Source organism: Xyrauchen texanus, chromosome 8 (genome assembly GCF_025860055.1).
Source record: "Xyrauchen texanus isolate HMW12.3.18 chromosome 8, RBS_HiC_50CHRs, whole genome shotgun sequence".
NCBI classification, from domain to species: Eukaryota; Metazoa; Chordata; class Actinopteri; order Cypriniformes; family Catostomidae; genus Xyrauchen; species Xyrauchen texanus.
In genome coordinates, this window is record NC_068283.1 from 26,813,995 (window position 1) to 26,841,136 (window position 27,142).

Below are 27,142 nucleotides of genomic sequence, written 5' to 3' on the forward strand. Positions count from 1 at the left end.
AAACGTTGATTTTGTGTATCATCCCCAAAACCTACTGTTTTTGAGAATTTACCCTAATTATTTTCAGAGATGGCAGTATTCCTTCACAGTGCTCTTGCAACAACATAAGTTGGACAAATAAACTGAATAGAAACCATGCTGCATTATCTGTAACTGCGTTGAAATGAACATTAAAATCTGCCCTTTCCACAACTTTTCTAATATTCAATGTCTGTTTTTGTTGTAATTTTTTTTTTAAATTTTTAAACAATAGGCATGTTAAACAAATTGCAACATCAATATAGACGGTACAAAGAAACCGTGATATGCACAGACCTTTGCAGAAGGAAAAAAAGGGGCACTGATTTATATATATATATATATATATATATACAGTGAGGAAAATAAGTATTTGAACACCCTGCTATTTTGCAAGTTCTCCCACTTGGAAATCATGGAGGGGTCTGAAATTGTCATCGTAGGTGCATGTCCACTGTGAGAGACATAATCTAAAAAACAAAATCCAGAAATCACAATGTATGATTTTTTTTAACTATTTATTTGTATGATGATTTATTTGTAATTGATGTTTCAAGAGCTCAACCTACTTAAATCAAATTTAAACGGTACATTTGTGAACTGAATCACGCTAAAGCTAGCCTTGTAGCTTATTATTGCAGTAAATCTACACTGTAAAGTTTTTGTGCTGTATATAACTGACATAACTGAAGCATTATTGCTTCAACTGTGATATTTATTCCAGTTATTATAGTGAATTTATTATAAAAGACGCATTAGCAGCTTTATTCTGCTTGCTATTTGTAGGCGGACTCGATCGTATTTCTCCAACTGGAATACAATAGAGATTGCTAAGACATGTGACCAACTGGGCGGCAACGTCATCAGAACGCAAAGAATTATGGGTATGTTTGGCCAGTTTCCATGGGCTGGCATCGCATAGCAGGCTAGTGTTCTGGCATGAAAATAATAAAAAGCGTGGAAAACAGAATATAAACCTACAAAATGCAGCGGTCTAAAGAAAACATTGTCGGACCATACCGCCTAAAACTAAATCCTAATGCAAAAACGAGGTAAGACGAGAAAATAAAGGGAATCAAAGTGACTGTGACTGGTCAGGGGATGTCAACCTGTTGCCCAACTTTTAGCACCCATATATATACAACTATATGATATTAAATGTTAGTGCATACACACGAAGTTTTCAGTAACTTCAAGTCGCTGCAGCAGGCCCAGGTCTTTTTTACAGATGGATGGGTCCAGGACCTGGAGATTGTAAAAGTGGGGCAGAAAACTCGTCCGTTCAACGGTATGCTAATGTTTTAAGCACCACACTCCTCGCGCGATCGAACAGTGGAAACATAAAAACATACTCCATCATTTTGTTCATAGGAGGACATCATTCAAACTGCAAAGTGTTTACTTATATTTGTGTCCAGCCAGAGAAGAGTTATGGCAATGCGATGCTTGCACATGTCTGTGACTTATCACCCACAACCTACCTCATACATTTCCAGTTGTCTTTTCTATGGACTCTTTATAAATGTCTTCATCTAAATGTATTTACATGTTAAATATGTAAAGAAACTGAAATTAAGTTGGTTGTTACTACTATTTAAGTTATTTAATTGTGTTTGCAACAAAATAACACTGATTTTGCACAATTCTTCCTTAATACAGATAAAGGAGGCAGAATTTCATTCAGTCTTTGTGTATTTTATTTACAGAGATGGCTAAAAATCATTACATGTGAGAAGTGACATTACAAAATCTTTTGAATCTTTTTTTAATTCTAACATGACAGCTTCACAACAATACTTGGACACATATTGGTCAAAGCACAGCACACAACCACAATTTTATCCAGCAGACTTATCCTCCCCCTCACAAGGCACCACAAATCCCAGGCGTATTGTGTCATTTAATATGTTAAACTTAAAGCGCATACACCCTATCACTCGCTCCATGTGGATCCTGACATGAGCTAACTTCCTGGTCTGTTCCACATTTTTTGCATTAAGTTGGTGATGGCCCCTGGTGAAGGCAGGTATTTTCAGTGTAGCACCCACAAGGGCAACACTTTCTTTAATATCAAATCCACAGTCTGCTAACACTAGGTCTCCAGGCGAGAGCTTCTGAAGAAAGCCACAGTTCTCGGTGTTCTGCTTTTTACTGGTTGCAGGTGTAGTGTTGTCTGACAGTAACAATAAAAATACATTGTGTCATATGACAACCAATATTCCAAATTAATCCAGATTAGATATACACAGGGGGCAACATATATTGTATTCTTTTACTATTTACCTGGATATAAAGGTGCTGCATTATCCAACTCAGCCTCAGGACCAGTGTGGTCAGTGCCTGGCGATGGAGGTTGATTCATGTGAGCTTCCAACTCAGCCTCAGGACCAGTGTGGTCAGTGCCTGGCGATGGAGGTTGATTCATGTGAGCTTCCAACTCAGCCTCAGGACCAGTGTGGTCAGTGCCTGGCGATGGAGGTTGATTCATGTGAGCTTCCAACTCAGCCTCAGGACCAGTGTGGTCAGTGCCTGGCGATAGAGGTTGATTCATGTGAGCTTCCAACTCAGCCTCAGGACCAGTGTTGTCAGTGCCTAGCCACGGGGGTTGCTGTTGTTGTGAACTCGTTGATCTTCTCCTAAACCACTTGAACCGGTCTGTGTTCCTAGCTTTGACCTCAGTATGGCCGAGGTACAGAGAAGGGGCCCAGTCAGGATTACACACCAACATTTCATAGGCAGGTTAGCCTGCAAAACACAGTCACCAAATAAATTGCTATGTAGCCTAGATGTACAACATTTAAAACTGATTAACGTTACTCTTTAGTACATTGGTAACTTAAGCTAATATTCTAGCCATTTCATGCTAGTTAACAGTTAACATTGGCTTAACGTCAACTCTAATGGTCTGGTTAAATCAAACAAAACACGCTGGTTATTTGCCCACAATAAAACATTTACAGAGAGTAATTGTAACTCATCTTTGTGAAAATGCTTTGAACACACCATCATGTGTGGTGGAGTGTTATCGAAGGTAATCTTGGGCCTCCTTACTGCTGCTATCCATGCCATTCGTCGCCTTTTTGTCACCTCTGAAACATGGCTTGTACTATTATTTTTCCAAGCTGGAAAACGATAAAAGGATTTTCCGTTCTTAAGCTTTATGCCACTTCTATCGTGAGAACGACTATTGCAGTTTATAACACAGCAGGTAGACGGCATCTTGAACACTGCGTTCTTCCCTCCATGCAATCAAGTCTGGCGCCTTCTGTTTGTGCCGCGGATTCCCAAAATGCTTTGCGTTCACCACTGGTAATACGTCACGATGACATCACATTAGCAATCTCTATTTAAATTCTATCTAGATGGAGGTCCGTAGAAAGTTTGTGGCGGTGTTCCTACCTCTCAGAATGTGCTACCAACACGCACTGCGATTGCGCAATACGTTTTCTAGCATATCTGAAGACACGCCCATAATTTTGAGCTACCTTGCTACCTTAAATCACGAGTTTGGGTGAAGTAAAATCTTGCTGAATAATAATACAATTATATATATAGTATTTTATTGTAAAAAAATATATAAAAATCAAATTAATCTGTATTGTCTGTGATAAAAATATACGCGGTAGGAATTTGACGGTTAAACAGAACCTTTACATAACTGAAGCGTACGGTATCTAAATATATATATTTTAAATACTCTAGGACTATATCTGAAATCTACTCAAATGGAACTTTATTTAGCACAAATAACTTGTATAGTTGTGTAACTGACAAGACATCATTAAAAAACACGTTTTTATACATTTATTAAGACGGTAGTTCATTCTGATGGGATATCTCAAGCTGAAAGGATGTGCTACACCTGATTTTACATAATACATTAAGGCGGGTTTTAATATAAATAATAGCTCATTCTAAGAAAGAAGCACATTTTGTTAGACAATATGACAGCTTGAACTACCGGTAGTACATCCTGAGCGGGTAGGACAGATCGACGATTGATAATGGACATCGTTCAGTCTGAATGGGACTGACCTGGCCAATATTATGAAGCTGCAGACTCGGAGCCTGCATCTACAGTCCCGCACCGCACCCAGAGTCCCGCATTCTCAGACCCCTCGTTTTTAGAGACAGCGCCTCCTGCTGTTCGGAAGATCGTATAACACCCGCACACAGAGTCCCGTGTTCTCAGACCCCTTGTTTTTCGAGACAGCTCCTCCTGCTAAATGCCATTGAAAACAATAGGATGCAATAGGATGTTTTATTTAAAGTTATCCAAATAAATATTTGCGTTCCCTGCTTAATGCATGTGCCAAAAAAACTCATTGTATTCTCTGACTAACAAATTTCTCAGTAGTTATTTTTTGAGCGTGGGTGTAATTGAAAGAAAATTACTGATGGAAGGGATAAAATTACAGATTGAACTATCTTCTGAAAAATATTATGTGATATTATATTGCTACAATGTTTTATTTATTCAAATTCCAATTTTTCTTTCAGTTCAACCTATAATGGTCTAATTAACATTATACCATGCTAACATTACAAAACCTGTTTTTTGATATTTTTAACGCGAAGCAAAACTCAAATAAGAATAGACAAAACACCAATAATAAACAATTCTGTACTTTATTTAACAATCACCTAACATCATCTTGCTGTAAACAGGACAAAGCAAAGAAAAAAGGAAGAAAGAATTGTATTATTGACTTTACTTTTCGTCTTCAATTGCATTAAAAAAAACTTTTAGAAGTTGGATAAAAAAAGCTTTGGATAAAAGCGTCATGTAAAATGTAAAGTAAATGCATAAGGTAAAATAATTACTTTCTGGTAGGCGAATGTTCCTTCTTTTTTCATTCTTTTTGCAATCGCTCTGTCAAATTCCTTGACTTCACTAAAATAAAAGATGAATGCCATTGTCAAAAATATTGTATAATAATATATTTTTTTTGCAAATGCAAATTACAAGCATACCTAGGGTGATAAGTAGGGCCATGGAGGAAAACCTCCTCAGCTTCCTGCCAGGATAATGCCTGCATCTCACATAGGCCATGAATGATGGCCTGTCCATATAAATAAATAAATAAATAAATATATAAAACATTGCATATATGGCAATAATAGAAACAATCCAATTGACAAACATGTTCGGACCTACCTCAGGAAAAAGAAAACTACAAATGAACTCCACTTCATCTGTGAAGTTCAGTTGAGTTTTAGAATTATCCAGCAGAGCTTTGAGGTGTTGAAAAAGAATGGCACACTGCTGCTCACTGTCCATGTAGACTGGCACACGTGGCTTTAGGGGGAACCACTTTGATGGTTTCCCATTGAGAACATCCTGCGGGGCAAACAAAAAGTGTTGTTTTATATATACACAAGCCATCAATGAATAATTGGCATAACCATTAAAAATATAGCATATTGGATAATCAATTGACAATGTTGAAGTTGACAATGATCACAGCCCTGGGTGAGTCATTTAGGAATGCTAATCTTTAAATGGTGAAAAAGGACCATTTCAGTACCACTAAATGCTGCTCTGTTCCCTTTGAAGTCACAATGCAGTCCACCAGTGTTTCTTCGGTTCTTGGACTGCTTGGACGTGCTGTGGGACATCATGTGTGGTGCTTCTTTTTAGCCTATACAGAGGTTGTGTTTTTGCCTCTAATAAGCATTTTGCCTCGTCTGTCCAGAAGGCAAACCTGCGCCCATAGCTTGCAAACAATAATAAAAAATAAAAAAAGTTATAGGAGCAATTAAAGGAATAAAAATGAAAAAAAAAAAATGAAATGGTCTCTTAAGAGAGTTATTAAGGGTGTTTTGTTACTCATGCTAAATAAAATGTTGTAATGACAAAATATTCAAGTAATATGATTTAACTCATATATGGGATCTCTGAATAATATTTTACCAAAATGTACAATACTTTTTGACATACCCATCAATTTGAAATCGTTCCATTAGCACAAGGCACCACCATTTTCTAATCATGGGCATGTCAACCTGAAAGAAATGCCCAGTTAAAGGTCATACTGTTTTCTACTTTTACCAAATAAACTTAAAAAAGTAAATAAAATTAACATAAAATTCCTTTTATTAACTTACCTCCTGGAAATCGAACTCGATGTCACAGACCATTGAGAGGGTGTACTGAAATAAAGGAGACAAGCTGTTGTTAACACTGTTCACTAGACCTTACTTATAAACAAATTAAAGACTCTACCATCAGCACAAAAACACCACAGTCATTCCCTCTTGTCTGACGTGGCAAAGCCTATGATTGAGAAAAAGAGAAAAAGTCAGTATAGAAATTAATAATAGATAAAAGGTACGGATGCAAAATAATAATTTTTGCAGTAGAATTATCACCGAAAAATCCTTTCCAGTCATTTCTGTCCAGATCCCCGGATCAATTTGGTTGGCAATTTGTCTGTAGAAAAAAACATGAATCTGATTGATCAAATTTAAATGATAGCTCATCTTTAACCTGAGGACAGACACACCATGCAAAAAAGGCTAAATGAACGTAGCCAAAACATGCAAGAAATGGCTAGGAGAACATAGCCAAAAATTAGAGTAAAGGCAATAAAACATGGCCTTTAAACTTTGAACAAAGCTAATTGTATAGTAGAACAAAAGCTAGAAATGGCTAAAGGAACATAGCCAAAATAAGGAACATAGGCTGAAACTGCATGTCTAAATTCATAGATGGACCTAAAAATTGCTCTGTATTCCTCATCTCCAAAGCCAGATTCGTGCTCTGCATATTGAGAGTCTAAAAAGACATTCTCCCTTCGAAGTGGCCTCATAATCTATAATGTGTTAAGGTGTAAAAAGATTTCATTTTAAAGTTCTTGGAAGAAGCATTGATGATTAGTTTAGTTTTAGAAACACACCAATTACGCTGTAAATCAACATATGTATGCGACATTCAATATCTAGTAAGAAATAATTCCTTACACAGACAATGTAGTGGTCAGGGCCATTAGCTTTTGTCCATGCTGGGAAGACTAGCAAGTCTTTCATATCCGCATCCTCCTAAAATTGATTTTAGAAATTATGAAATTTTTGAAATAAGAAATGATGCCTTTTTATAGTTTTTACCTCCCACTTACTGGTAATGCTGTAACAATGTTTTGGGTTCCTTTCCAAGTAGGAATAACATAAAAGTTCTCAATGTATATATCTTTGCCCTATGGAAAAAGAAAGCAAGCAAAAATGTAGGTTGATTCAGACACATGTATACTCTTTGACAGTTTACATTGTAATATTTTATATACATACAATATTCCGAGCCATTTCAATAATAAGCTGCATGCAGGCGTTTCCAATCTGCAAGAAATAATTTAATTAGTCACTCATTGTTGGAGCATCCTTTGGTGGGTAAGTGCTTTCACCCACATGAGTTCCATCACTTTCCTCCACTGCTGTCACCTGAAACTCCTCAGCGCTCCTTTCAGTGCTCCGGACCTTCCGAAAGAGTTCTGCATTGGTTTGGAATAAGTGCCATTTTGCAATGTATTTATGTGTGCATGATCTCTGTGTTTTTGCACAAGGACAGTGCCATGCATTTTTTTTTTTTGTATCATAAGACACCATGACTCTGCCTAGTCTGCTGTAATATGAAATAGTTGGCTCATGAACCGATATAAATTTTTTAGATGGAGGGGCTCCAATCTTTGACAGAACTGAAAGTGGTACATTATTTTCTTTGGCTAGGGTTTGACGATCAACACACAGTTTAATTTTTTCCTTCCCAAACCACTTGCTTTTCACCATTTCTTTAAGACTATCTTCTCTGAGTGAGGGCGAGGTTTTTTGCAGTATGAAACTGACCGGAGGTGTACACACTGGTATGACTGCAGTCCACTTCTCCATGCCAACTCCATATTAGCTTGGCACTCACCTAATTCACAAGAAACATGATGTTGTTCCCCCCATATTTTAATTTGAACATGGAGAGGAGTAGAAGCCCCATGAATACTTTTGTTGACTGCATACAGTCCATTCTGGGGATCTATGCATTCACTTTTGAGATGGGATGAGGATGAAATGTCCATCATTTTTGCTGTGTGTCTTCGTTCAATGTACCTTTTTTAATTTTTTCTGTAAAATGTCAAATGACATTTGGGGCATTTCTGCAATACTTTTGGACCCACACGGATGCCAGTTTTTGTGACTGGCCTGACAATGGCAGAGGTGGTTGGTTCGGAGGTGGCAGCAGTGGGTGGCATAGTGCTGGTTGGCACAGAGGTGGCAGCAGTGGGTGGCATAGTGCTGGTTGGCACTGGGGTGGCAGCAGTGGGTGGCATCATGCTGGTTGGCACAGAGGTGGCAGCAGTGGGTGGCATAGTGCTGGTTGGCACTGAGGTGGCAGCAGTGGGTGGCATAGTGCTGGTTGGCACTGAGGTGGCAGCAGTGGGTGGCACAGAGTTGGAAGCAGTGGGTGGCATAGTGCTGGTTGGCACAGAGGTGGCAGCAGTTGGTGGCACAGTGCTGGTTGGCACAGAGGTGGCAGCAGTGGGTGGAATAGTGCTGGTTGGCACAAAGGTGGCAGCAGTGGCTGTGGTAGAAGGCGCAGCAGTGGGCGGCACAGAGATGGCAGAAAAGGGCGGCATAACAGTAGGTGGCACAATGATAGATGGCACAGAGGTGGCAGCGATGGCTGTGGTAGCTGGAACAGCAATGGCAGTAGCTTGTGCAACAGCAGTTGCCACAGCAGTGGGTGTGATGTTACAGGCATCAGTGGCACTTGCTCTCTTAACGCTCTTACATTTGCAGGAACCTAAATGTGTAATGAAATCTGGCTTTCTTAAAATTGTTGACTGACAGTACAAGCAATGATAATGTTGCTGGGTTCGGCAGGGGCGACCGCGATCGATGTATGGTGTACCCTGGAAAACAACAGCAAAGGATTGCACTGTCACACACAGTCTTATGATCTTTCAAAAAGCAAACAAAAAAAAGATGTTTGCAAATGTTACCTTCATGTTGCACTGCTCTGTTGAAGTGTCCCTTGAGATGTTTTTGAACTTTGGACAACTTTGTGGGTTTGAAATATATGGGGTCACAGAATGGGCAGTGAAAATCACTGCAGCATTTATGACATTTCTGGATTTCTGGAAGTGAATTCTCCCTTTGAATTGTAATATCCATCTTTAAAAAAAAGAGAGAGTCAAACTCAAATTCAAATTTTAAGACTAGCCCACAGAGCCCATACAGTCAAATTTCAGTCAATACAAATTAAAACAAGGAACCCAAACAAAAGGCCAAATGACATATTCTAGCTCACATGTTAATACCATAGACTGGTTAATACATAGTGAAGGCATAGTAAATTAGATTTTTAGGCAATTGTATGAGTTGTAAATGGCTGGCAACAACTTCACAGTTAAATTAATATTGATTCATTTGAATACTTACGTTTTATAAGAACTAATCTAAGTAGTCTACGTAAATTATATAAAGTAAAATAATTACTCAGGCATTAATTAATTCAATTTATAGTTTTAGGAGAAACGGTCCGGTAATTAAAAAAAGGTCAAACGGCAAATCTGATTAAATAATGAATGATGACATTCTTTGATATTAACACACTTAATGTATTTAATTGGTCTAATTTAAAGTCAACTAATTTTAATCAATAATAATTTTTACAATGGCTTGTCTACAAAAAGTCCAAGGTTAAAGGCTAACGTATTAGCTCTCAAAATATTTTCGGGGGGTAAAGGCGAAAAAACATACATTAACGGCTCAAATTTTGTTACAAACTATCTTTATAAATATTAAATGGACTATGTTGGTGTATCGATGAGCTATAAAGTAGTTTGATTAAAAAAGAAATCGAATGATTCGCTAAATAAAATACTCACGTTTCAGCTTAAGTTCTTCACATGTTTATCCGATCCGATTTGATAGGAGGCGCTGTCTCGAAAAACGAGGGGGTTGAGAATGCGGGATTCTGGGTGCGGGACTGTAGATGCAGGCTCCGAGTCTGCAGCTTCATACTACTCGACCTGCTGGCACAGTCTTCTGTGTTTATGCAAGTGTCTTAACAGGATGATTCAGTGCATTTAACACTAGATCAGATGCAAACTGTGACCTTTCAGCTGTCAGAGCCTGTATCTGAGCAGGGACCCTGTGTTACTGATGTGAAGGAAACCCCGCCGTTCAGGTAGGCAAAATGTTATATATTTTAAGAGATAGTTCACCAAAAAATAATATTATCTCATAATTCACTCAACCTCATGCCATCCCAAATGTATATAACGATCTTTCTTCTGTAGAACACACAACAAAAAAAAAAAAAAAAACTTTTTTACTGTGAGGACCTACAGAGCTGAGATTTTCTTCTAAAAATCTTAATTTGTGCTCAGCCAATGAATGTCATACACATCTGGGATGACATGAGGGTGAGTAACTGATGAGAGAATTTTCATTTATGGGTGAACTATCCCTGTAAAGCTGCAGTGTGTGTCTTTTTCTATGTTAAAATGCTTTCACATATCCCAGCTTAATATGCAGAGACAATTCTAAATCAGCCATTTGTTGGTTCATTTTCTGAAGAACTGTAAACAATGTGTCTTTGTGGCATTGTTTGTTTTGAGTGACAGGTCCAGCCCAACACAACAACACTGATTCAACCGTAGATGTAGACAGGATACTTCTAATTTCTTAAATTGTGCATCCTCGTTTCCTTCATTAAGGATGTATAAATTGTCTAATGCACTGCAAGGAGCTCAGGACGAAGGAAGATTTCAGAGGACACTTGAGTGAGGAAGCACAGTAGCATCCTATGCAGAATACGTTTTGGTCATAATGAGGAATCTTTGCAGTTTAACCATAATTGTCATACTTTAACACTGCATCTTGAATTGTTAGGTCTTATTATGAAAATATAAATTAATCTAGTTTCAACAAGATAACGGCAAGCACGCCGAGGTAATGAAGAAGCACAGAGACGGCGCTTTGAAGTGATGCATGAATTGGCAAGAATTTTCCACTTTCGAATCCATCTTGCTTTCATACTTTCATCCTCATTTCCTTTCCTTGCATCATTTCCTAAAAGTTAGGAGCTAGGAAGCAGGGAAAGGAAAGAGGATGAACAATTTTACAAATAAGAACCACAGGAGGACCAACCAATATCGTGAGATGGGGACGGGACTGTCCGTTTGTTCGATCAACAGCAGGCTTGGGCGTACTCGAAAGCTGTTTGAAAACAATGTTAATTTTTTTAATTCCATTTAGGTGATGGAGAAATTACACACTTTAGCTTTTAACATACAATACAACATTTGATTAACATGTGCTTTATTCCTTAACTCCTTCACATATTTTACAGCGTGTAACCAGTCTTCTGCAATGCGCAGACACATACTACAACAAGAACCGATTGTCTGGAAGAGCTCGACTAACCTTGTCTCACCCTCCTGTCAAAGCAGATCAGCTAATGCAGGTCATCTAGTTTCCACCTGGAGAAGGGAAACATAGGATCTTCTTATCTTCCTATGAATGAGTGAACACACTTCAAGATAAATTCATCCAATGGCCTACTGGTATTTATAGTTAATAATTTACTGATGTCTGTCTCATACAGGGCCTTTTCATTTCAAATCATCAGCAGTCAATGAAAATGCTTAAAATACAGCCTCAGAGTCCTATAATTCATTGTATATTTCATCCTAGATGTCATGTACAAATATATTAAATATACTGTGGCTCCTAAAATGGTTTTGGTCACTTTTGGGGTTGTCACACTTAAGGAATATTCCAGGTTCAAAACAAGTTAAGCTCAATCAACAGCATGTGCAGCATATCGTTGATTACAATTATTATTTTTTTTTAAATGTAGCTTGCCCCTCCTTTTCTTTAAAAAAAGAAAAAGTGAGTTGCAGTGAGGCACTTACAATGAAAGTGAATAGAGCCAATCTGTAAACATTAAAATACTCACCATTTCAAAACGCACTGATATAATGCCATAAACCCTAAAACAACGATTAAACTACTTTACTGCTCAAATATTACACTACTTTCACACTACACTACACGAGTTAATGTCAGTGATTTTATATAATTGTAAGTTTTACATCTCTGCATTTAAACCTTCCAAAATTGGCCCCATTCACTTCCATTGTGAGTGCCTCACTGTAAACCTTTTTCTTATTTTATTTAAGAAAATAGGGGTCAAGTCAACATTTAAATTTTGTGATATTCAACATTATTCTTCAAATGCTGTTGATTGAATTTGTATTAAACCCACTATATTTCTTTAAACGTCTGCATATCATAACAATAGATACAAAAAATATTTTAGCATTTGCAAGCAAATTATTCTAGACATTTTCTAAGAACCAGCTTCAGTTTAAAAAACTATTCTCAAGGTTATTTTATTGTACTTATGAACTCAATATCCTTTAAGTTTGCACATACGCCCTATCAGAGTGTTTTAACTTTGGACATATTCCATTAAGTTTGAAAACCAGAAAGTGCTTCAATACTTTTTTGCTTTAATTTTGAACATTATGTGGTCTTAATTATAATTTGAAACCAAACAAACATTTAAAAAAAATTTTTTGCTTGAAAAGTGTGTTTGTGTTATATTTTCTTAAAATAAGTGCTATTGTAAATGTAGTGGCCCAACCAAAAACAATTCTAAACATTTTGAGTATTGCTTAAGAGTCTAAATTATTTTTGGGGCCTCATGTATGTATGTATGTTAGCTTAATTGTTTTGACCAGAGTAGACATGCATAATAGTAGCTCACTGCAGTCAATTTGTAAGATTACTCATATTCACAGCTGTTGTCTGCTTTCTCCCTATAGGGCAGAAGGCTCTACAACACCTGCTTCCTTTCTCCAGCTGGCTGAGTCGCTCGCAGTGAGGGCCTGGAAGAGAGGTCTTCCTCAAGTGTTTGGGGTGTTGGGTGACACGCTCAGCCCCATCCGCCTAACCACTGGCAAACAGGATTGTGAAAGGCGCGCTCCTGAAGCAAAGAGACTTAAGGACGAGTCATATCCAGATTCATAGCTGAACTTGGACCTGGTTTGCAATGGTGAGGGCCGGTTCATTTATTGCCACATCAGCTGAGGCTCGTAAAGAAACAGAGGAAGTGCATTAGTTGAAAGACTCCAGCAACATCCTGAGATGTTGCCTCCAGGGACTTGCCTGATAGCCAGAGTTGGATACCTACTCACAGGGCAATTGCTCACTCCATTTTCTCCGGGTCGAAACCCTCAGGAAAACCTCAACAACAGATCAGTGGTGACTCATTTAGGCTGATTTAACCAGGCCGTGGCAGACCTAAAAGAGCAATTTCGGACATTGAGATATTTGGATATGGGGAACTACAATAGGGCGAGAGCTGTGGTTCTGACTGCTTGTATATTAATTAATGTCTTTCTGGACATGGGGGATATCACAAAGGAAATATCACAAAAGAAAATGAGGAGGTAAAAGATGATGCAGCTGGTGAGACGATGAGGGACACTGTAGTGAATCTGCTTAACAGCGCATTGGAAGCAGAAACACATTAAGCATTTGACACTGTTTATAAAACTCTTGATGTAGGTTTTGCTCTCGATTTCAAGCTTTAATATAACAAAAGCATTGTATGGCTAAAATTTAAAGGATAGTTCACACAAAAATGAAAAATCTCATAATTGACTCGATGTGTATGATTTCCTTCTGCTGAACACAAACAAATATATATCTTAGCTCAATGCAAGTGAATGGTGGCCAGAACTCCAAAAAGCACAAAGGCAGCATAAAAGAAACAAAAGATCCAGTGGTTTAATCAATGTCATCTGAAGCAATATGATAAGTGTTGGTGAGACAAAGATCAATATCCAAGTTATTTTGTTTTACTATAAATCTCCTCTCTTTCTCATTCTTTTGTTTTTGGTCATTTGCATGTGAAGAATTTAAATAGCCACCTACTGGCAGAAAGGAGAAGTTATAGTTAAAAAAAGGACTTTAAAGTGTATCTGTTTCTCACCCATATGTTGCTACAATTATGTATCACTTCTAAATACATAATTACACAGCTGGAGTCGTATGGATGACTTTTTATACTGCCTATATGTGCTTTTTGGACCTTAACATTTCTGGCCACCATTCACTTGCGTTGTATGGGCCTACATAGTTTAGAAATTCTTCTAAAAATCTTTGCGTTTAGCGGAAAAAAGAAAGACACACATCTGGGATGGCATGAGGGTGAGTAAATGATGACAGAATTTTCATTTACAAGTTTCTTAAAATATTTCAACCTGGATTCAATCTGTAATTTGTGAGTATACTGGCATGAAAAAGATTATTTGTATGAATTTTTTTATTAAAACAAAAATATATTTTTGATGATTGTATAGCATGTTCTTTACTTGTGTTACATGATAATCCAAACTGATCAGTAATGTGAACTACTGGTAATACTTGCTATTAATAATGCAGAAAAGGAAAACAGAGCCTATTTTGTAATAATTTACAGTTAGCATTAAGAGAACATTAAGTTTGTTTTGTTATGTTAGTAAGAACAGTTCTCTTTACTGGATACAACATACTTGTTATTTCTCAAAAAATACAATTTCACACCCTTATCTGATAGGACTATGCCAAGGATATGACTACTTATTGTTGGGAAGAAGGGGTGTCTGGCACGACACTCTCTTTAGGCATTTGCATGCAAAGGTCCTGGGACAGACAAGTAATGGCACGTGCCAAGTTATTGATGGCCTCAATCTTCCTCTCCTCCAGAGCTTTCTGCTGAGCCCACATGCTCAATTTCCTTTCCTGCAGCTCCAGGTACAACTGCAGCAAATCCTGAGGGGGCTTAGTGGTGGGTAACTGTGTAGCTGTGCTTCCGGTGGGCGTGGGGAGTATTGGGGTAAATCGTTTACTGGCTATTGCCCTTCCCAGCTTAGTGCCATTGAGCTTTGCCTTGCGCTGAGCATCAATTTCCTCATAGCTCCTACCCAGCACCTCATGCATCTCCTTGAAGAACTCCCAGTGTACACTATGGATTCCCAGTCTTTTGGCTCGTTCTGCATTTTTGCGGTATGTGGCTAACATGTTTCTCCACTTCAGATCGCACTCAAAGGCTTTGACTGGAATATCTGTACAGCCATCAGCCCTTAACTTTGCAGTGACTCGCTCGGCAACGGTCTCCCACAGCTTCTTCTTTTTGCACACAGGCTGGTCAAACTCCTGGTCCATGTCCAGACGAACATGAACTAGATGCCATGTTGCTTGTAGTGTCCACACAAACTCTGATAGAAAAAGGTAATAACAGTTATTGCAAAAAACAAAACAACAACATATGGCAATTTTTTTTTAAGCTGTACTAAGATGTTTACATGTTATAACGATATGTAATATTTTCCTTTTTATTAAATGTCATGTTCCTTTACTCCAGTGATATTAATAGCACACTTTCTAAAACAAAGTAATATTCTGTGTTCAATACAAGTTAAGCTCAATCAACAGCATTTGAGGCATAATGTTGATTACCACAAAAATGTATTTCTACTCATCCTTCTTTTTTTAAAAAAAATAAAAATGGTTACAGTGAGGCATTTACAATGGAAGTAAATGGGGCCAATTTTTGGAGGGTTTAAAAGCAGAAATGTGAAGCTTATAATTTTATAAAAGCATTCATTCTTCTGTAAAGACATGTTTTATTTGAGCTGTAAAGTTGATTACTATTTGTTTTAGGATGTTACATCGTCACGGCAATGAAATAGTAAAATGTTTATATTTCATCACATTAAAATCATGTTAACACGCATATAGTTTATGTCTTGTGGCTATGTTTATTAAACATTGAGTATTTTAATGTTTATAGATTGGCACCATTCACTTCTGTAACCCACATTTTTTTTTCTTTTCAGGAGGGACAAGTTGATTTACTAATTTTTTTGTGCTAATCAACATTGTCACAAATGCTGTCGAGTGAGCGTAACTTGTTTTGAACGTGGGATAGTCATTTAAAACTATTTACGTAAACTTTAAATTTTTTCTTTAAACCATAACATTTTAAAATTATAATTTATTAAAGCATTTAGTAATAATAATAATTAAAAATAAAATGAATGTTGGGTATTAATCCGCATCAACTTCGACCTGAATATATAAATTATATTTGAAGTGTGGGATGGGATGGCCAATCTGTATAATCAAGCTCATCGTGTTCTCCTCGCTTGCGATTCCCATTGCACACACTGCTGCATCGTCTCACAAACACATCTTACCTGTTTTGGACTTTTCAGGCTCCAAAGTCGAAACCGTAGTTGTTGATTCCTCCACCTCAATGGCGTCTGTGACAACTGTCTCAATGATCTCCATGTTGCATTGATTTTCTATGTATCTTCTCCACAATTATTGTGTTTTTCCGTGGATTTTATCAACTCCACCGATGAATTATTTTCGAGCATCAAAAACAGCGATGATAATAACAACGATCTGGTTTGCGCCAACCCGGAGTAGGAGTAGGGTGTTGGCGTTTTTCCGGAAATGGACAAAGTGTGTGAGGGAGGATTGTGGGAAATGTATTCCAATGTTTCTACAATCGATTCATGGGGTTGGTACATTATCAAAACGCTCTTTGTGTTTTCTGATTGAGAAGAATAAAAATCTTAACTCGTGATTTTTTAGGGGTTTCTTGCTTCAGGTATCCCAGCTATTATATAAAGACATGAATGAATTACAATACAACTACAGCTCCCTCGTGCTTTAAGACGCCGGGTCTGCATACGCCCCTCCCTTTCTGACAAACCTTTCCGTTTGTCGTTCTGCTAAAGATGGCGCCAGTGCAAATCTGAGGCGATTGCGTTTTGTAGCGCATAGGAAATTTGACGTGAGTAAGATGAAAGGTTAATAAAGCCTTCATACTCTTCATATAAACATCAAAATACACCCAAATAGATTACTATCAGACAGCACCTTCAATGTTTTGTTTTATTTTTCGCGGACTACCTTACTCTGTAGGCCGTAATAAAATATGTCGCATGGTTAAACGACTCAATTTCCCAGAAGCAATTGCTTTGGGGTTGCTCTAGCTTTGATTGGTGGACGTTGTCGACGTAGTTTTTCGGTGTTTATTTCTCATTTGGCTGAAACGTGCCAATCATAGCAAAAGCGTATTGTATGTATGTATGTATTTGTGTGTGTATATATATTATTCTTAATTGAGAAATAACATCGTTTGGTGTTGAAATTAAATTGTAAAATAATTCCATTAACGAAACATTGCCTTTTAAAAAAAATATAAAAGATAAAATAATTACATTTCATGGGAGGGGGGTGGTAGGGCGGGCGAACTGGACTCAAGATTCATCATGTCTACACCTTTGGAAGAAGGAATTAAAAACATTTCAAAAGCCTCAGCCAGCATCCGGGAGGGGTCACCTGCTTCTCCAGAATCCTCCCTTACCTGGTGTTTAACTCAGCTGTCAAAAACAAGCGCATTAGTGGATATTCACAGCAGTGGACTAGAAGTAACTGCCAATAAACCTATCACTGGAGGAGAGAAAGCCAGAGATGCAGACAAGAGACTCAGAGCTGGCCAATGGAGGGCGCTGGTGGCCATTAGGACACAACACATCAAGGGAGGTGGCAGGATAGCCCGGTACCAAGCAAGGGGAGGACTGCCTCCTTTGCTGGATCTTCTAAAACAACCGCAAAGCTCCAGAAAGGTTTTGGACCTGGCACTAAGCATCCTGGCCAATTGCTGCACTGAAAAAAGGACAAGGCTAGAAGTAAGGAAGAGTCAGACAACATTTATAAATGCTCTGAAAGCTTTGTGTTATTTGCTCGTTTATTTTGTTTGCTTGTTTATAATAATAATAATTATTATAATTTTTTTTCCCATAGGTAAGGAAGCTTGATGGTGTATCTGTTGTTGGTACGTCACTTAGAGTCTATCAGACATGTTAACAATTTGTGTCTACTTTCTAATTTACTTAGACATTGCCAAATCTGATATACAATATCAAAGTTCATAATTATTTTTGTAGTCTGCTCAGGTGACGATAATCTTACATTTTTGCAGTGGATGTCCTCAAGAGGAATGTCTCTGTGGAGACAGTGCAAAATCGAGCTGCACGGGCTCTGGGAAATCTCGCCATGGACCCAGAGGGTTCTGCTGATGTCCACTCTGCTGGTAAATGCCAGGATTTCTGGTGTTTATATTTATTAGATATCTTCCAAAACATTTTTATTAATGTCCCAACCATCTTTTAAATACAATGGCAGTGGATAGTGATTTACTTTCAAGCTTCAAAAAGGATGCAAAAAATTCATAAAAGAATCCACACTACTTGTGCATAAAAATTGCAAGTCTTCTGAAGGATTCATTGGTGTGTGACAATTCTGGAGCAAAACAAGGCATTTTTTATTGTGAAAAACCTGACGTACGTTGTGCTTTCATGAGTGCATGAGAGAAGCTTGTTCACAATGTCATGCTTGTTCATGCGAGAATTTGCAATGCTATACGTGAGCCACTCTGAACGAGCTTGTCTCATAGCCCTCATGAATGAGCAATGGACGGCAAAATTTTTATATGACTTAAAATATGATTCATGAGTCGCATGGACTGCTTTTGTGATACTGTTGCATTCTTTTTTTATCTTCAGATGCAATAACAGATTACAATGTGTTTATTAGAATTCAATCATATAATGTCTCCACCTTCCTATTGCAAATAACTCAATGCAAAAAAATTATATACATTTCTGTCTCTCTCACACAGGTGGGGTTCCACTTCTCCTCCTTTGCCTATCTGTTTCTCCAACCCCATCCTCACCCTCTTCCCTGACTCCAACACCTGAACTCTGCACTCCTAAGCTGGAATGTGCCCAGTCTGCTGCCAGGGCTTTTGTCTACCTTTCAGACACGACTGAAAACCGACTCCTTCTGATTTCACAAGGGACTCTACAAGCTCTCGCTTTGTTCATTGCTTCAGAGTACCCTTTATGTCTGAGACGGGCATGTCTTCGGGCTCTTCATGAGCTAACCAGAGGTTGCAGTGCAGAGTGTGCCAGGGAAGTGTCCAGGTCTGGGGCATTGACTGATCTGGGGGCCCTTGCCTTAGGGGAAGGTGGTCGGCCACTGGAAGAGCTAGCTTTGAAAACCCTGGCTAACTTATGCTCTCAAGGCTGCCTGAGACCACTGGTTGGTTCACTGGGTGTCATTCAGAAGTTTGCAGAGGAAGTGAAGAATGATCCTCTGAAGTCGGGTGTGTTTTTCAAGGCCTTGTGCCTGTGCTGCAGAGAGGCTGTGAACAGGGTGAAAGTAAAAGAGAGCGGGGGACTAGAGGTGCTGATTGGCTTTTTATCTGACCATCAAAACTATACACTCACACGGTTTGCCTTTCTAGCTTGTGTTGACTTTGTCTATGATGAATCAGCTCTTGAACAGCTGCAGGAGCTTGGGCTGGTGCCACTGCTTATCAAGCGCTTGGTGGAGCTTGCTAAAGGAGAGGAACTGACCACAGGAAAGATGGATGCCAGCCTGTCATCTAGTTCTTCATGCCCTGAACTGATGACCTCATGTTTTGACTCGTTTGACTTTACTCCCCTTGAAGGCAACAAGAGGGAGGATATGAGCAAAGACCAGACATCGGGATCCTCCAGCTTCCTCAGTCTCAGGTTAATTCCTTATTGTCACTCAGTATGTTTCAATGTGCAGTTATAATCGATCTACAACATAGTCGAGTTTCAGTCTTTATCTATACATGGCACAATGCATAATTGAATATTTGAAGGAAGGACATTAACTGAGGAATTGCCTGCATGCACATGACACCAAGGCCAATTGTTGTCTGATTAACTTGTGTACATGCATGATGAATCCAAGCTACAATTGCATTATTTAGGTCTTTTAGAGACCTGCTTCCAAGAGCAGAAAAAAAACTGAATGCAATAATAATTAGGAATATATTAAATATACTTTTTAGACCACCGAATGAACATGCGCATTATACCATAATTTCCCACCTTCCTTTTTGATCAAGCTCAAACTAACATCTTTAGTAATTTGATATGATATTATCATGCCTTAGTTTACGTCATGGACATTATATAAAATATATATATATATATATATATATATATATATATATATATATATATATATATATATATATATATATATATATATATATATATATATATATATATATATATATATATACATTTTACAAATGTGTGTTGCTCAGTTTGTTCTCTGGGTTTTGTTTCCAGGTCTTGGCTGGTATCAGAGGGTCTGATCTCCTCTGAGGGGGAGCTGACTGAATGCCCAAGTGGAACTGATGTAGTCTGTGGCAGCCCTCAATCCTCCGTCTCACTCTCATCACTTACACCTTGTTCTGAGCTTTCCCAAACACAGACCTTGCGTCAGCCCCACTCTTCTCTGTCCACTCGCTATAAACCTTGCCAGCTTTCTTCTTCCTCTTCGTCTACTCCAGTATTTTTTCAAGCCACACAACTGAGAAATTTACCAGAGTCACCGTCCTCTTCACATCCATACTGTACCTCCACGCCTCAATCTGAGAAACTGCCTTCAGTGACAAAAACGTTCTTTCCCCCCTCGTCTCCAACCCAGATCTCGTCTCCACCGAGAAAGAGACTACGTACATCTTCAACCTCCTCCACGTCTACATGCTATAATGTGGTCGCATTGGACAACCCCCCTGTGATGTCAAAAACCCCAACATACCATCACCCCTATCACCCTGAGCCATGGGCCCCAGAATCCCCCATTCTTCTGCTTCTGTCACGTTTTTCCCATGCCTCAGACCCTAGCACATCACTCATCAACACAAATGTTTTCTCTGGGCTGTTGTACTACCTCACACAGCACCATGACCCCAGTGGGCGGTGCTTTCGGATGCTAGGCAGGCTCAGCTGTAACCCAAACTGCCTGCAGGATTTGGTTAGAACTGGAGCTGTTGCTCTGATCAGACAAAGACTGTGTGTGAGAGGAGAAGAGATCGGAAATGGCAAAGGAAGAAAGAGAGAAACAGGGAGACAATCAAAAAAAGTAAAAGCCAAAATCGCACAACTAGGTATATTTCATGTCATCTTAAAATTTAACTTTGGAACATTTTACCAGCATATTACCAGATTTTTAAGATGGCTGTAAAAAAAAAAAAAAAAAAAAAAAAAAAGCTAATGTGTGTTTTCTGACTCCTTAGGTTTGGATCTGCTCAGTAATTTGAGGGTTCAGAGTGAGTCTGGATTTGGCTCTGGTGTTCTTACACATATCATGCTGTCAGGCTCAGAAACTGACAAACTGTACTGTGTTCTTTCTCTACCTCTGATTAACAGGTATGCTATATTGCCTGACTAAGATTTTTTTACTACCCCTTTGAGGCCTAATGTTTGCTATGTAACTGGTTTGATCACCTTCTTACTCTTTGTTTTGTTTTGCAGCAACAGAGTTCTTCTGAAGAAGCTCCTTTTGGATAGTGGAGGACTGGCAGCAGCTCTTCAACTGATTGGCTGTCATAGAGACAACGGCAATGAGGATGATGAAGATGGACAGTCCAATAAGTGTAAAACATGTCTGGCTGGTTGGTTACATCCTCTTGAGCAAGTGTCCCCTTTCAAACTTAATTTCCTATACTTCTCCCTTCTGACTGGCTGCCTCTCCAGTCTTTTGGCATGTTCCAAGGAGGACAGAAAGAATTGTGGCATAGATTTTGCGACCAGAATGGAGACACCCTCAAGCCCGATGAAAACAACCCAACCACAACAGAAGCAATCATGCCCATACCAGGAGGCAACTTATGACCTAACTTTCCTCCTTGATGATGGAACCCTCCTTCTAGCCAACCAAGAGGCTGTTGCTGGGGAAGAGGGAGCAAAAAATGTTGGGTCTGCATATTTTAGAGCCCTGCTGATGGGAGGATTTGGGGAGGCCCAAAGAGCTAGAGGTGAGGTCATTCGTATTAAGGATGTAAACAGTGGGATGCTGCTACCAGTTCTTCACTACCTGCATGGATGTCGTTTGATTGAAAGAAATGAGAATGAAGACCAAGGGAAAGAGTCAAAACAAAATGCAAATTGTCTTGTTTTGGCCTCTCTGGTCTCTTGTGGGTTGGGCAGACCACAGGATGACTTGATGCCATGCTACGCAGAAGAGACGGAATTTTGGAAAACCCCACTGGCCAATGTGATGATTGGGGCTTATATGTTTTTAGTGCCTGGTTTACAAAGGGCAGCTGAGGACCTATGTGTAGGCCTTCTCTACTCAGCAGTCTCATCTGTCCTAATGACTCAGGCCAAACCTTGCTTTTCAGATGACAATATTACGACGACAGGCAGAATGGATGTGGATTTGGTCTGCAAGGATCCCACACACTCAGTACCTGAAGGATTACCCCAATTGTCTAAAGGTAGAATCACAGAGGCCCAATCAACAGGACAAAATGTGACGTCAAAGTGTTCCAAACAACAGTCTAAACCCCCGAACTCTGAGAATTCTAAACAGGTTCGAAATGTTGTTCCATCCGACTCCACTTCTTTAGACAATGACACTGAGAGAGCTTGGCTGAGGTCTCTCCTGCCACAAATGTACTGGTTCTCACAACGCTACTCTTACCTGCGACTTGGTCAAGTCTGTCTCTCTGTACTGCTGCGGCCTCAGAGGTTTCGGCCTTTTCCCCTTCAGTCCTCCTTGTCCACTGAGTGCTTCCTGCTTTTAGTGCAAGAGGCCGACTGCACTGAGGGGTTGAGGCAGGACATCTTAAAACTGGTTAAAAAAGCCCTTAGCTAGAAAGCGCAAACGGTAATCGATGGGGAATTGAAATGTGGCGTGAATATAAGGAATGTTTGGTGTAAATGGTTAAGTTAGAAGCTGCTGTAATGTTCACTCAAAAAAGAAAGGAAAGTCTATTTGGGATTGTTTTTTGGACAAGAAAGAATAATATATATATATATATATTTGCATATTACATTTCATTTAGCAAATTTATTTTCAAGAAATTATGCCTTATGTAGATGGTGTAGAATGGCTGTTTTTTTTTTTTGAAGGTATTGTTTTATTAATCTAAAATGTATTCTTTATCCTATTTTGCCAAATAAAGGGATTAATGCTGATGCAATACCACATTCTTCATGGAGCATCCACACATAATGGTATTTTGTACAGTATGGTATGTGAATAAGATTATTTCAAAGAGAAAGAAATGTTTATGTTGGTTATATATTTATTCTTTTGTAAATGGCATTTTCCACTTAATTTATAGTAATCTGAATTAATTGATGTATGCCATGTTGTTCTGTGTATACTATACATTGAAACATTTAATTGGCCAAATTTTGGAGGAACATAGAGGATGTTTCTCAATAAATCAGCTCTGCATTATGTTGTCTAGGTTGTGTTTTTAAAGAATTTATATGGATAATTCACTCAAAAATGAAAATGAAGTAATAATTTAGTTTTTAGATCCATGTTGCAAGCCCATGTTACTTTCCTTTGTAGAAACCAAATAAATAATAACAGAATTTTCAGTTTTGGGTGAACTTGTCCTTTAAGTTTGAGTTTCTTTATTTGTATTATGTACTGTATGTTCATTTATGGGGTTATCTTTGGTTTATTGCATCAGTTCTTGTTTGTCGTCATTACTGCCACAGCTCTATATTCAGCAATGCCAGCCTTGTTTCTTTACAACCATTGTGCCCATTAGCAAGGCACTGAAGCCTAGGCATGAGGATAGTCTGACCAGATTTTTTTGCTTATTCCGATACACACACAAAATTCTCTTTACAGTGAAAACAGTGGTTTATTTCTGTTAAAAGTGTTCACAAAAATTGTGTCATCAGCATGGGGACCCTGTTGATTACATCCTAGGAGACAGACCATTAACAGACCACTAAGTGTAGCAAAGACAGGAGAAGGCATCCTTCTCAGTGGTGAGGTCCCTCATAACCGGTTGGCAGAGCGTTTGCATGAGGGTTGTGGAAGAGTGAGTGGTTTCCATCACCCCAGGGCCATGCCTAAGAGAGAAAGATGGCTTTTTGAAAATAATTCATGTTGATGTTGATCAACATTGCTAACTCACAGAGGCTACAGGCATTCTGTTTGCCTTTTTGTTTTTTTTATACATATTTTGTAACGATCAAGATAAGATATATTTTTGTAAAAAAATTATTAAATAATTACTATTGTTATTAACTAGTTATTAACTAAATGTATTAATAAACATTTATTGTATAAATGTTTTTTTATTAAAATCAAACTGTATAAAATCTATCATCAGTGTGTCATGCAATACTTAATCCAAGAATATAGTCAAGTTTCTTTATTTTGGTTAGATGATGGCTATCCTTCGATATAATGGCTGTAAAATAATGGCTAGATGTAACCATTATTTTAAGAGATTTTGAGTTAATTGTAATAAGTTTGCTCATTTTTTGCAGGTAATAATTTTTTTCTTATTTTAGCTGGTCATCTTTTACTAATGAAAGTCTACAGGACTCACCTTGGTTCGAATGCGCAAGTGTGGGTATGGAATAAACTCTGGAGGGTCATGGGAATGGGCCTGCATCTTCATGTAACCATTAGCCATGCAGATACCCACACCAGGCAGTGCTAATACAAAGGACAGGATCTTCCAGGTCTTTGCTGTGCACAGTTGAAGTCAGACATAATATTCCATTATTATATAATGTAATACCAAATTAAGCATTTGTTTTGTGAAGTATTATAGTTGTGAACTGATAAGGGTTTTTCAAAGGCTGATGCCAAAATCTAGAATGCAGGGAGGCAGATATAATGCCAATGCATAGTGCCATTTAATGATGGCAAATGGCCTATATACTAAATTGCTAAAACCAAATAAAGACTTATTTTACCTCTGTTATTTAGGCATGTTATCTTCAAACATTCTCAAAATGGCCAAATATTGACTGATTAACCAGTTTATCAATACATCATTAATGTACATTAGAAGGTATGACTGTTGTAGACCTTTTATGGAAAGATCTGCTATCTGATAAAAGTGAACTGATTTGTTTCAGTATTACTGTTTGGAATGTACATTTCTTAAGCTTCACAAGAAGAGGTTTAATTATAATAACAATAAATATTTTGAGACTCACTGTGAAGTCAAGATCATTTTGATTACCAAAACTATTAGATTATATGCCAACTAACAATTTTTAAACTTCTTTCACCCTGCTGTAAACGGTAACTAAAGAATCAGTTTAAAAACAAAAGCTTATACCAACATGCAATAAAGTAACATTTTATAACTCTCTCATCATTACATACTTTTTTTTTTTTTTTTTACCTATCTCTAAATATATTGAGAGTGAGTCCCATCTAGCCCCAAAACCAAACATATTAAATGGCAATACAGGGAATGTCATACCTCCTCCCTCGTGGCTCCCATGCGATGCCGCAGCAAGAGCTCGGCGGGCCACCATGGCAGTGGGAGACATTGCCATCTCTGAAGCAGAGAGAATGTTCAACGCCTACTATTATTATCCTTTCTATATTTACAGAGACGATTAAGACATCTGTCTGATCATCTGTGTATAATTAATAACAAGAATGGTGATATGACATTATAAAAACTAAAATAAAAGTTACTTTTCATATAATGTATATGAAAGCATTCACAACATCAAAGAGGAAGTTTTGTAAAGAAATAACAGAATTTGTGCAAAAGTGCCAGTGTAAAACTACTGTGTGCATACTGTACATTCACTCTATCTAAGCAAGAGTTCACAGAAATTTCTCATGGAAATGTCAACTTGCAAATCTAAGAATTGTTAGTTAACACACATGTAAATAGTGGCTTTAACTGGGATTGAATGATGTAAAAAAAGGAAGCATGACAGTTAGAACAGTTTTACTGTGGGTTTAAATACTATGAATGTGATGAAAGATGCTAATGTCAATAATGACCAATCTTCCTAACATGAATCCGCATTAACATGCATAATAACGTTCATGGCCTCCTTCATTAACGTTAAAGTTATAGAAAGATCTGGCTGTTCTTAAAAAAACAACCAACTGCTTAAATGAACTAAAATAATTTTTTTCTTTGATATCTTTTACATGCTTTCTTATATTGCCTAAGCTTTGGCCTGCTGCTTATCTTATCCCTGTATGTAGCTTTCTGCTTATACTTGTCCTTTAACCCAGAATGTTATTTGAAATCTTGAACCCCTTTAAGCTATACACATGAAGTACATCCAGTAATAGAAAAACTTGAATTCCAAAAGTTTATTTGAGAGACTCATTTTGATCAATTTATTAGGTCAACAAGGGCAAACATGCTTTCCTTTGTGTGTTATGTGTTGCGTTACTGCTGTTAAAAGAAGGAAATACCCTTTCATTGCTCTTAATAGTTAACAACTACAATCTTAAGCCAAAATATATATCTAAGGCATTGAACACTTACATTCTCTGCTTCCAGAAAGGATAATCAGGTGTTTTTATTCTTTGTTCTTCAGATGTCAGCCACTTTCTCTTTCTACAGTTCAGTCTGTTTGTCCTTTGGTCTGTCCTGGCCTAAAGCATAAGACTCCTCCCCACTGAAATTTGTCTGTCTGCCAAGAATCATGAAGTTTATATGTGGTCAAGTGCATGGGCAGGACTGGAATGGTGAAATAGAGGGAGGGAGTGCAGAACAGAATGCAAACTTCTTATATTGAGCAGACCAGGTGTAGGTTTGGATATGTTAAAAGAGAATGAAGAAAAAACAAAGAAAAGTTACAGAGAAACACATAGAGTATAGTTTGTAACCATTAAAATCTCTCTGCAGGTATTCAGTCCACAGTTTCTGGAGGATTTATACACATGGGTTGGGTTTCTGAGTGTTTGTGTGTGTGTGTGACCTAAAGTCACCCCAGTGTTGGCTTTATGTTCTAAATGTTTGTCTGTTTGGTACCTCACATGTCACTTTTTTGCCTTAGTTCAACAACTCTGCCACCACCATCAAAGCACCATTCAGGCACAAATTTAGGAATTGTAGTACTACATATATATATTCCAATATTTTTATATAATTTGTATTTATTGTATTTGTTACGAGGAGGAGTTACCCTGCCCGGAGGAAGCCCGGGGCCCCCGTCTGGAGCCAGGCCCAGATGGAGGGCTCGTCGGCGAGCGCCTGGTG

The 27,142-nt window shown here is 38.2% G+C and overlaps 5 protein-coding genes and 1 long non-coding RNA gene across 11 annotated transcripts; 3 read left to right on the forward strand and 3 right to left on the reverse strand.

The window, feature by feature from the left end:
- Positions 1-1,707: 1,707 nt before the first annotated feature.
- On the reverse strand, positions 1,708-2,746 carry LOC127647930 (uncharacterized). The gene is made up of 2 exons (XM_052132461.1): positions 2,302-2,746; positions 1,708-2,191 (listed from the first exon to the last, which is right to left on the reverse strand). Exons 1-2 carry the CDS (start codon positions 2,744-2,746, stop codon positions 1,857-1,859), a joined length of 780 nt encoding a protein of 259 aa, XP_051988421.1. The 3' UTR covers positions 1,708-1,856.
- A 4,395-nt stretch (positions 2,747-7,141) lies between these two features.
- Positions 7,142-8,890, forward strand: LOC127647932 (uncharacterized). 2 transcript variants are annotated; one of them, XM_052132463.1, is made up of 2 exons: positions 7,142-8,313; positions 8,353-8,890. In XM_052132463.1, exons 1-2 carry the CDS (start codon positions 8,185-8,187, stop codon positions 8,848-8,850), a joined length of 627 nt encoding a protein of 208 aa, XP_051988423.1. In that variant the 5' UTR covers positions 7,142-8,184; the 3' UTR covers positions 8,851-8,890. The 2 variants fall into 2 exon arrangements, with proteins under 2 accessions (XP_051988423.1, XP_051988424.1); XM_052132464.1 differs by having other exon boundaries at positions 8,392-8,890.
- A 1,081-nt stretch (positions 8,891-9,971) lies between these two features.
- On the forward strand, positions 9,972-14,183 carry LOC127647937 (uncharacterized). Of its 2 annotated transcripts, none has more exons than XR_007971116.1 (3): positions 9,972-10,195; positions 11,363-11,576; positions 12,843-14,183. It is a non-coding gene; the product is annotated as an uncharacterized LOC127647937 (long non-coding RNA). The 2 variants fall into 2 exon arrangements; XR_007971117.1 differs by having other exon boundaries at positions 11,463-11,576.
- Positions 14,184-14,364: 181 nt separating this feature from the next.
- On the reverse strand, positions 14,365-16,513 carry LOC127647931 (uncharacterized). The gene is made up of 2 exons (XM_052132462.1): positions 16,263-16,513; positions 14,365-15,281 (listed from the first exon to the last, which is right to left on the reverse strand). Exons 1-2 carry the CDS (start codon positions 16,354-16,356, stop codon positions 14,644-14,646), a joined length of 732 nt encoding a protein of 243 aa, XP_051988422.1. The 5' UTR covers positions 16,357-16,513; the 3' UTR covers positions 14,365-14,643.
- Positions 16,514-16,804: 291 nt separating this feature from the next.
- On the forward strand, positions 16,805-23,616 carry LOC127647924 (armadillo repeat-containing protein 5-like). 4 transcript variants are annotated; one of them, XM_052132452.1, is made up of 8 exons: positions 16,805-16,867; positions 17,321-17,768; positions 17,884-17,914; positions 18,062-18,172; positions 18,761-19,658; positions 20,253-21,076; positions 21,206-21,338; positions 21,444-23,616. In XM_052132452.1, the coding sequence occupies exons 2-8, from the start codon at positions 17,349-17,351 to the stop codon at positions 22,786-22,788; spliced, it is 3,762 nt and encodes a 1,253-aa protein (XP_051988412.1). In that variant the 5' UTR covers positions 16,805-16,867; positions 17,321-17,348; the 3' UTR covers positions 22,789-23,616. The 4 variants fall into 4 exon arrangements, with proteins under 4 accessions (XP_051988412.1, XP_051988413.1, XP_051988411.1 ...); XM_052132453.1 differs by having other exon boundaries at positions 16,812-16,883; XM_052132451.1 differs by having other exon boundaries at positions 16,812-17,768.
- Positions 23,617-23,766: 150 nt separating this feature from the next.
- Positions 23,767-26,586, reverse strand: LOC127647935 (cytochrome c oxidase subunit 6A, mitochondrial). Its single transcript, XM_052132467.1, has 4 exons — positions 26,426-26,586; positions 25,388-25,465; positions 24,497-24,639; positions 23,767-24,011 (listed from the first exon to the last, which is right to left on the reverse strand). The coding sequence occupies exons 2-4, from the start codon at positions 25,461-25,463 to the stop codon at positions 23,922-23,924; spliced, it is 309 nt and encodes a 102-aa protein (XP_051988427.1). The 5' UTR covers positions 25,464-25,465; positions 26,426-26,586; the 3' UTR covers positions 23,767-23,921.
- Between the last annotated feature and the right edge of the window lie 556 nt (positions 26,587-27,142).